General features: G+C 37.3%; 1 protein-coding gene across 1 annotated transcript; it reads right to left on the minus strand.

Moving 5' to 3' along the window:
* Nucleotides 1-3,476: 3,476 nt before the first annotated feature.
* On the minus strand, nt 3,477-10,042 carry LOC120261493 (ferric reduction oxidase 6-like). The gene is made up of 9 exons (XM_039269408.1): nt 9,672-10,042; nt 9,484-9,574; nt 9,204-9,404; nt 7,931-8,165; nt 5,101-5,428; nt 4,763-5,015; nt 4,414-4,669; nt 3,906-4,344; nt 3,477-3,825 (listed from the first exon to the last, which is right to left on the minus strand). Exons 1-9 carry the CDS (start codon nt 9,904-9,906, stop codon nt 3,656-3,658), a joined length of 2,208 nt encoding a protein of 735 aa, XP_039125342.1. The 5' UTR covers nt 9,907-10,042; the 3' UTR covers nt 3,477-3,655.
* Between the last annotated feature and the right edge of the window lie 302 nt (nt 10,043-10,344).

The following is a 10,344-nucleotide window of genomic DNA, read 5'->3' on the forward strand; positions in this document are numbered from 1 at the left end:
TATCGCAATCTTTGGATGTCCTCCTCCTCTGTCTCTTTGGATCACTTGTTTGCCTCCCTACCGGATGACTTTCCCTCGTTGGAGTCCGATGACAAGGACGACTTAGTCAAGCCTGTCACCAAGGGGGAGGTCTTCCGAACCCTTAGGTCCATGCCGCGAGGTAAGTCTCCCGGTCCGGATGGGTTTAATGTTGAATTTTACATTTTCTATTGGAATATCCTGGGTGAACACCTTTTCAATGCTATCTCCCACTTTTTTATGACTGCTAAAATTCCCAACTCCTGGGGTAAAACCTACGTTGCTCTTATTCCCAAAATTGATCATCCTCAAAAAGTTTCCGATTTTCGTCCTATCTCTCTTTGCAACGTTTGTTATAAGATTATCACTAAAATTTTAGCTGAAAGGCTCAAAAAAGTTCTCCCTAAATTAATTGGCAATGAGCAGTCTGGCTTTCTTGCGGGTAGGTCTACCTTTGATAATATCCTAGCTGTTCAAGAGATGGCTCACTCTTTGGAAACTGAGCGACTTAACCCCCCTAGGATGTTAATCAAGGTAGATATTGAAAAAGCTTTTGATACTGTTGAATGGAATTCTATCCTTGCAACCCTCCGTAGAATGTGCTTTCCTGAGATTTGGATCCGCTGGATTGGGTCTTGTCTCTCCTCAGCCTCCTTCTCCTTCCTTATCAATGGCAAACCTAGTGGTTGGATCTCTAGTTCTAGAGGTGTGAGACAGGGAGACCCCATCTCACCTCTTCTTTTCCTTCTGGTCACTCAAAATCTTTCTATGATCCTCAATCATGCTCTTCACACAAACTTCCTCTCTGGTTTTGATCCCTCTATGCCTAAAAATGTTAATCACCTCATGTTTGCTGACGACTTAATCCTTATTTCCAAGGCTTCTAGAAACTCAGCCAGAAACATTCTTTTTTGCCTTAATCTCTATAGTTCTCTTACTGGGCAAAGGCCGAACCTCAACAAATCTGCAATTTAGCTGCCTAGTTGGTTCAGTAAACATGTCTCAAACTCTATAGCTGCCATTTTAAACATTAAACTTGGGTCTTTCCCTTTCACTTATTTGGGAGCCCCGATTGCTCCTTCTCGTCTTTCAGTGAATCATTTTCAACATCTGGTCTATAAAACTGCTTCTTCTATCAACAATTGGAACCACAATCATTTATCCCAAGCCGGTCGTATCATCCTCCTCAACTCTAATATCTTTTCCCTTCCTATTTACTATCTTTCCTTATTCTATATTCCTGACTCAATTCTGGATTCTATCTCTAAGTTGGCTCGCAAATTTCTATGGGGTAGGCAGGGCACGGATACTGGATTCCATTCTATTGGTTGGCACTCTGTTACCCTTGATAAAGCTGAGGGGGGTTTAGGCCTCCGTAATCTTAGAAAGGTTAGACTTGCTCTTCTTGCCAAACACATTTTTTCTATTGCCAACAAGGATGACAAGGTCTGGGTTTCTATTTTTACTCATAAATATCAAAATTGGCACATTTGGAATAATGCTTCATTACCTGGGGTTTCTAGTTTTCACAAAGCTATCTCAAAAACTCTAAATATTCTTAAACCAAACTTTCAGCTAGCTGTTTGTAACCCTGGCCTTACTAATGCTTGGGATGATCCATGGGTCCTGGATCTCCCGCTCAGTCACAAACCAACTTTCTTCAATATTCACTCCTTTGATAATCTTACTGTTAATTCTCTTGTTTCTAATGGCACTTTTAATCGTAGAGCTTGCATTGATTTCTTTGGAACTGATTTGTCTCGTATTGTGCTTAATAATGTGGTTTTTGACACTACTGTGAAAAATGATTGGGTTTGGGGCCCTTGCTCTAACCATCCTTCTATTGCGGCTGCTGTTTATGGCTTCCTTAATTCTGGAGACCCTCTTCATTGTGCTTGGCCTGGCTGGTCTCGCATCTGGTCTCTTAAGGTTGCCCCAAAAACAAAGGTGTTCCTCTGGAAATTGGCTCATGGAAAACTACCCACTGGGGATTATTTATATAACTTGAACATTGGCCCTGCAACTTTGTGCCACTTCTGTGGCATTCACTCTGAGAATGCAAATCATTTGATCTGGTTATGTCGTTATTCTGCTAGCTGTTGGACCACTATCCTCAGTTGGTTAGGCCTCCAACACCTGTCTTCTTCACAGCTTGCAAATGGCTCTTGGCTCACCTCTGGCTTCCCTCTTCACATTAATGCTTTGTTTGCCAGAGCCATTTTTGCAACCACTGCTTGGCAAATCTGGACTGCCAGATGTTTCCTTGTCTTCCGCCATCAACCCCCAAATTTCAACCGAATCCCCCATTTGGCCTGGGCTAGAGTACTTGATTACTTCAATGCTAATGCTCTGCTTGGCATGAAAAATTTCATTTCCTCTCGCAGGCCCCACTATTCCATTATTATCTCCACTGATGCCGCTTGGGATGCTTTGATAGGTATGGCTGGTTATGGATTTATTATCTATACTAATCAAATGGTTGTGCTGCTTGCAGGTGCTGCTGCTGACTCGCTCTGCTCATCTCCCCTTGAAGCCGAATTGCGAGCCATTCTTCGTGCTTTAGAGCTTTGTTCTGCCAACAACTGGATTCCTACCACGCTCTTCTCTGATTGCTGTCGTGCCATCCAGCTTGTAAACAACTTCAACAATCTTACTGCTTGGAGACTCTCATCCGTCATCAGAGCCATCAATCGCTTTGCCAACTCCTGGGAAGACTTCTCCTTTGATATCGTCCCTCGCGACCTTAATATTGTTGCTGATCGGCTTGCCCACTTTGGCCTTGCAAATCCTCAAGTTCCTCTCTTTGCTCAAGGTCGCGACCGGCCTCGATGGCTCGAAGATATCTGCTCGGCTTCCCTCCTTTCCTTCTAATTTGTTTTGTTTTCCTTAGCTACTTGTAGCTCTTCTTTGCCAAAAAAAAAAACACAACATTGCATTGTATTATATATATCTATATATATATATATTTGACAAAGGAGACAACCGTTGTCAAAATGATAGACATGTATGAAAGTGCATTGGTTACGCTGACTTAACGACCCTTTAGGGATTTACTATATGAGACGGGCTAACACAAGGGACAATGAAGTCTAACACATTCACCCAAGATGATATAAGCAAAACTATAACTCCACAATGGTAAATTCTCCTACCATGCAATTTTAAATAGATGGAGAATATGACTCCTCCCACAGAAGACCCACACTTGAACCTAGTGTATAATAAATAAATAATACTTTACAGTACTGGGTCCACAATGAACCATAAATTAACAGTAGTGTAAGTCAAGGTTTTGAGCCCACTTGTACCCATTCATTGCCATGATGCCCTGCCACTAGACAATGCTAGTGTTGGCCGTTGCATGATATATTAGAGTAGCAGGATAAGTTAGTTATCAAATTAATTGATTTGGAACTATTACTTACTCTAATAAGTCAGAATTAATTGCTAATTCAAAAGGACGTTAAAAATATTTGCTTCTCTATATATTCATATATTGATTCAACAGAGCATTTAAACACCTCTGAAATACACATACTTACATTACTAAGCAAAGAAAGCTAGAAATTTACATACATACAGATGCCTTATTGTAGTGCATACTATATTGGTTGATTTGCAGGTGATTTAGGAATCTCTAGAGATCAAAGCTGTGGCTGTTGAAATGGAAGACTGGATGGTTCCATTTGCCCTTGATGTTCTGTGACCTGCATTCTTTGGCCACAGTTGATTGAAGACTTGGTGGTCCGCAGACGATCACGCCTACATCAACATGCCCGACACGGTCCGAAAAAGAATTGAAAATTTCTGCAGGTAGATAAGTACAGATACAAATTAAGGACTTGTTGAACCTTCAATTTAAATGACCATTTCAGTATTGTTATTACCTTGAAAATCAGGCCGACATCCATAACGAGTTGCAAGCAGTTTAACAAGGTTTGATCCTTCAGTCTTGGAATGTACCTTTGCATCACTAGACAAGCTCAAGTCAATTTTTTCATTACCAATTTTCACCGATTCATCATGTTTCAAGTTCCTCTTCTCTGCCCAATGCCATAACAAAACAACAATGCCTCCAAGTATGGTAACAGCAGCAACCATCATTAACACAAAGAGAAGTCCCAGGTACCACCGAGTAGATACATGGAAAGGTTTAATGTAATATACTCGGAGCAAACTGTAGATTGCGACGAGGCCAAGTGTAGAGACAACAACATACATTCCCGACCACATATTGTTTCCGGTACCAACCAAACATGACATGTTTCGACCATTTATCACAGAGAAGGATGATATGCTTGATATGTCATGAAGTTTTCCTTCTTCCTGCAATCATAATTATATTACTTAGTGAAATTCTTGGTGAACATAAGAGGAAGTGACATGCTTTCTTACCAAAGGTGGTACTGATTCTTGAGTTACATAAGCTTGAATGTCCAGCTGCAATTTATCAGAAAAAGAAGAGTGGATGGATTGTGCATTGACAGCAGAAATAAGAGAAAGCTCCTTTGATTTTTTAACAGCCCAAACAATTAACACATTCTTTGGTAAACAAGGCCTTCTCTCATTTATCCGATTAATGATATCACTTAATATGGCCAAGAATGGTGAAATTCCAATGCCTCCAGCTACCAGAATAAGATTTTCGTACCTTGAAAATGCATAGTAAAAGTTTGGTAAGTCATTGAATGATGTAAGAATTCAAAATCGATATAATTTAGTGAAAACGAATAAAAAAGTTTACATCAAGTGGTAAGGAGATTCATGTCCATAAGGTCCTTCAACAGAAGCTGTAATTTTTTTAATTTGAAGTTGATCTGAGTTCGCTGAAACAATGTCTCTCAGTTTCGCCGTCCATTCGCCGAGAACCTTTATAAGAATCGAGATATGGTAACGACCATCCAAAGGACTCGATGAAACACTGAAGGGATGCCATTGAAGCCATGATAATTCCCTCACTTGAAGGAAAACAAAACTGAGAGCATTGTACCGAAGATCTGCAAATTATATAGAAAGAGCTAAAGTTAGCACAAATGAAGTGGCATCATATTGTCTAAATATCTGAACATGAAAAATTAGTACTTGATGGCTTTGAAAAGACCAATTCTATAGTTCCACAAGGACGGCATGCCGCTGAAATGATATCAACAGTTGTTCGAGATTGACAGAACCTCAGAAAACGATCTAGTATGAAAAGGAATACCGCTCCGGCTGCCATGCAGAAAATGAAGTCTCCAACATGCATCGCTAAGAAGACGATGAATACAACATATAGTTGATGAGTGTAGAAGAAGAGCTCAAAGTAGTTCTTTCTCACAGGATGAAGAGATGTCACCCACATTAACAGACCAGCTAACAAGCTTATTACACCAGGAAGATTAGCAATTTCATCATCTTTCCACTCTAGAATCTGCATATTATAAGACAGTAAGGATCACAATAAATTGAAGTAAGTTCATTTAGCATTTGAAATATGGAAGAAATTTCAGATTATCACTTGTTATTATTAGTGTAAGTAATATTCTAATATTAGTTAATTTGGTAAATGCGGATCTAAAGATATAAGTTTGGAGCATTCATCTTAAATATTTAGGTCAAATCATTTGAAGATAATATATTTGGTTTGTGCTTCACCCATACCCTTGGAGCTATGTATGGCTGTAAACGAGCCAGCCAAGCCGAGCTTGGCTATGTTCAAGCTGGGCTCTTTACTATTTTAATCGAGCTCGAGCTCGAGCCGAGCTTATTTCGAGTTTTATTAATGAGGCTTGGGCTCGGCTCGTTAAGAAAATTAAAGACTCGGCCTAGGTTTGTTAGATCGTTTAAACTCGATAATTTTTTTAATTTTAATTTTTATATTAAATAAAATATCATTGAGGCTTGTTTAATGCAGGCTCGGCTCGGCTCGAATTCGGGAATCATTTAAGGCTCGGCTCGATTTGAGTTCAGGAATCATTTAAAGCTCGGCTCGATTTGAGCTCAGTAATCATTTAAAGTTCGGCTCGGGTTCAAACTTATCAAAAGCCTCATTAAACTATAATAACAAAATGAATAAGGGTTACAATCATCAAGCTATCTATGCTCAATTGCTCATCTTTCAAATCTTGTTGTGAAATACTAAAATAATCAAGTCTAAAATTAGAAAAATAAAAAACCATGACATAAAGATTCAAGTCATACATAGCATAATTAGACATCAAAATAAACCATGTTCAAAAACCATCACATAAAGATTCAAGTCATACATAGCATACTAGCTTTTAACGATTCATTAAAACGAGCTTTTAATGATTCATATAAATGAGTCTACTCACGAGCCTTAACGAGCCGAGCTTGATGGTGTTCAGGCTCGGCTCGTTTATTTTACGAGCTTAATAATCGGGCTTGAGAATCGCTCATTTAACTTAACGAACGAGCCGAGCTGAGCCTTTAACGAGCCGAGCCTTCGAGCTTTTAACGAACGTATTGGCTCGTTTATAGCCCTAGAGCTATGGGGTATAATGTGCCATCTCAATGTGTCTATGCCTTTTTAGCTCCATGGGCCTTCGTCCATAACTTCCTCAACGGGCTCTCCAACCTTTCTTTGTTGTTCCATGAGGCCCTAGACTTGGATGTACAAATTAGAACGTTCATCCTGCCTCTCTCAAGTGGCCCAAGGGACTAAATCCCGAAGCTTAGAATGTAAGAGGGTCTTCTTAGTTAGATCCTTTTCACGATTTCCTCAACAATGCAGGAGTTAGATGCCCTTTAGGTTAAAAGTTCGAGAAAAGCTTTTGCCTTGGAAAAAATCAACATTTTCAATTGACTTGTGTAGGATAATAAAATCTCCACTCTCAACAATCTAGCAAAGTGGAGCTATAGTGGTTTATTAATGTTTATATACACGGCTATGAAAATCATGGATCACGTATTCATTCAGTGCCCTTATGTAGTCATATTTGGAATTGTTTTGGCTATACTCTTGTGCTATCACATCTCTTAACTTCTATGTGTAAGGTCTTCACATCCTAGATGCCCAACTTTGAGTCTAGATAGCGGGAGACATGGGGTTTCTTATTCAGGTTATTTTCCAAAATTTTTGGTTAAAGAGGAGTAATCGCATTTTCAATCATGGTATATTTCCATTAATTTTAACTTTAATTAAAATTGATCACATTGTTATCTTTTGGTTATTTGTAGCTTAAAATTCAAAGAGGCTAAAGTTAAGGAACTCGGTGATGACTATCAAATGCAGCTTTGACTTTCTATGTATCTCTTCTAAAGCTGAGTTGTGGCCTCATGCAATTGAAACCAGGTCTGACAAAGTGACCATGGAAGGATGATCTTACATGGCCATTGTCGACCGGAACCCTTGTCAGTTTTTGAGTAATCCCTATTTTTTATCAATTCATCCCATTTTCTTTATTGTAAAGATGCCTAATTACCGCTTTGTGGCTAGATTGTATTCCAATTTTGTTATCCATGTTGGATCAATGTTTTGTCTGGGCATTACTCTTGTATATGTAGCTTCCTTATTTATGATTTTTTAGGTGGTTAATCCACTTTTCTTCAAAAAATAAAATTTATATTTAACATAATATCAAAATTTGGTTTACTTATAACATGACTAGTTAAAATAGACTAACACATATCAAACTAGCTCATTAGAATAACTAATAATCTAACATCAGTTAATTTGATAAATGTGAATCTAAATATATAAATGTATGAATAAATTTTTGGTTGAATTCAAAGGTAATATGTTTAATTTTGTTATGTTTGTTGTATTTGAGACATTTCACCCCCGGTGATCTATCTCTTTCCTTTTTTATTTTTCTTTATATTTCCACTACTTTGTAATGAATTCATGGTTTATTCATTTTTTAAAAAAATATATATACGTGTTTGATTTATGTCTAACAACTATACTCACCTTTTCAATTAGACGTCCTTCTAATGCCCAAGCGATGACATAGCATAAACCATGTAAAGTAAATAAAGCCATTGTGAGATGTCCAAGCCAAACATGATATCTAGTAGCATGTTCAAATGGAATATCGATCATTCGGAGAAGAACCGAACCCCTTGCAATAGGGAGAAATAAGAATGCCATGCAGAACAACCCAATTGAGCCAAGCCGAAGACCAGTAAGTTCTATCATCAGGTAACTGCAGTTCAAAAAACAACTCATTAGGATCAAAAGTGAAGCTATTTTATAATAAATTTGCATGTCAAATAGAATTCAATTTAATAGATTCAAATGTTCCAGCTTAGATGTTCCTTTGATAGCATTTACAAGCTATCAATGAATTGCAATAGCTTGTAGTAAACAAGTTTTTAGAAACTACAAACAAGGTTAAGGCCGAATGTAGAATAAATACAGATATTGACGAACAGATAACTTCTTATCATTGAGACACATAAATTAATCACAATTAGGAATTCATAGTTTTTTTGATTTTACAAAAGACGACAAGTACCACCTTATAAGAAGGTTGTCAAAAGGCTATGTAGGTACGATGGTGCACCAATTATAACGGTTTAATGACTCCTAAGAATTTACTAAGTGGGGCGGATTACTACATAAGACAATAACGGTATGCTATATGCGTCCAAAATAATACATTAGAGATCGTAATGTCATAATAATAAATCCTTCGTTTTGCAACCTTGAAATGGTGGAAAATAAGGCTCCTCCCATAGGGGATATAGTGAACATACTATTACAATAATATTTGAACAATATATTTATAGTATTTGCAAAGGACTACACAGTACGGGGATTTAACCCTGTGCCACTCACCCCATTCAAGTGACTTACCACTAAGCCATCTTGTGGTTGTTGATTTTGAGAAATTATACAATTTAAGTGCCACTCTAATAGAAAAACAGAAAAAGAGAGTTTTATCATAAATACAAATAATATGCCCAATGGTATAACACCAAAATGTAAAGAGGGAGGTCATGGGTTCAAATCCTTCCCCCGGCAGTAATGTTCTCCATACTGTTCATATATTGTTCATCCGGAATTTTATATTATTCTTGTACATACACTGTACATCCGGATTCTAATATTGTTTGGTACTGTAAATATTTATAAAAAAAGACGCTTGTAGCCTATTATTTAAAAAATAAAATAAAATAAACACAAATAATATTGCAGTTGTTGACAGAGGAAACAGAAATTACTGATGAAATTCACATACCTTCTCTCTTTTCCAGTCACAGAAAACTCTCTTGCAATGAGCTCTTGATTCTGTATGCTATCATCAATAATGTTATAGAGAACATATGCTGAAAACAGGAGTATTCCAATAAACTCTGCAGCAGAAACAACACCGAAAGGTCCATCAACAATTATAGGGAATGTCCACAACCGAAACCTTGGTGGCTTAGAATTCCTTCCCCTGCAGATCAATTAAATCCATCAGTAAGTAGAAAGAACACAATATTCAAGCATGGAAACAGAGACTAAGAGATACATACTCGAAATCATCGCTTGGAAAAACACTGATGTAGATAAATGCTAGAAAGACGAGAATGAGTATCGGAACACTGAAAAGAAGAAAGACAGATCCTGCAGTTTGCAAAATAAAAATGAAAAAGTTACCCACTTAGACAATCCAAGAACAAATTTAAACATTAATTATAAGAGAGAGGGAAGAGAGACATGCCTGTGATTCCAAAAAAGGAATGTTGAGAAGAAGCCTGGATGAATATTAAGAACAAACCCCTGACAATATTAGAAGGAAGGAAAAATATAACAGCAACCCAAAGTACAAAAATCAGCCACATTAGAGACTTGAGAAGCCATTTAACAAGAACAAGCTTAAAGGGCTTGTTTTTTGATTGTAAATCCTTAAATCCTCCATTGGAGATTAGTGGTTCATGAGCTGAGAATTCATCCATAGCAGAGGAAGACAAACAACAAAGGAACAGGAGTTAAGAGTGAGGAATACTCCTGAACCTACTCATTCTCCTTCTTATACTTTGAACCTCAAATCAAACAAGTTTTGGTAACCTTAAACAAATGAAAAGAGGTTTGTGGAACAGAAATGTTGTAGTAGATATCAGAAATTTGTGGCCACTCAATTATAATGTGGTTTTCCACAAATATACCAAAAAGTTGTTGTCCATTTATTGAAGCCATTATTCTTGAAGGAATGTTAATCAATACTCTTTCTTCTCAACATTAACAATAATGATAAGGATTAAAGCCATGCAAAAATTTAGTCCATATTGAAGGAAAAAATGCTCATTTTGACATCCAACTACATAAATTTGTTTGTTTTGGTCAGCTTAAGTTGACGGAAACATGTAAAAAATAAAATAAAATAAAAATAATAA

Source organism: Dioscorea cayenensis, chromosome 5 (genome assembly GCF_009730915.1).
Source record: "Dioscorea cayenensis subsp. rotundata cultivar TDr96_F1 chromosome 5, TDr96_F1_v2_PseudoChromosome.rev07_lg8_w22 25.fasta, whole genome shotgun sequence".
Lineage (NCBI taxonomy): Eukaryota > Viridiplantae > Streptophyta > Magnoliopsida > Dioscoreales > Dioscoreaceae > Dioscorea > Dioscorea cayenensis.

Excerpts from the sequence above, each read along its gene's own strand:
- LOC120261493 (XM_039269408.1), bottom strand. The coding sequence starts at position 9,906 with ATGGATGAATTCTCAGCTCATGAACCACTAATCTCCAATGGAGGATTT. Across the intron at positions 8,166-9,203 it reads GTGACTGGAAAAGAGAGAAG|TTACCTGATGATAGAACTTA; the intron begins GTATGTGAATTT and ends TTTGAACTGCAG. Across the intron at positions 5,429-7,930 it reads AAGGACGTCTAATTGAAAAG|ATTCTAGAGTGGAAAGATGA; the intron begins GTGAGTATAGTT and ends TATAATATGCAG.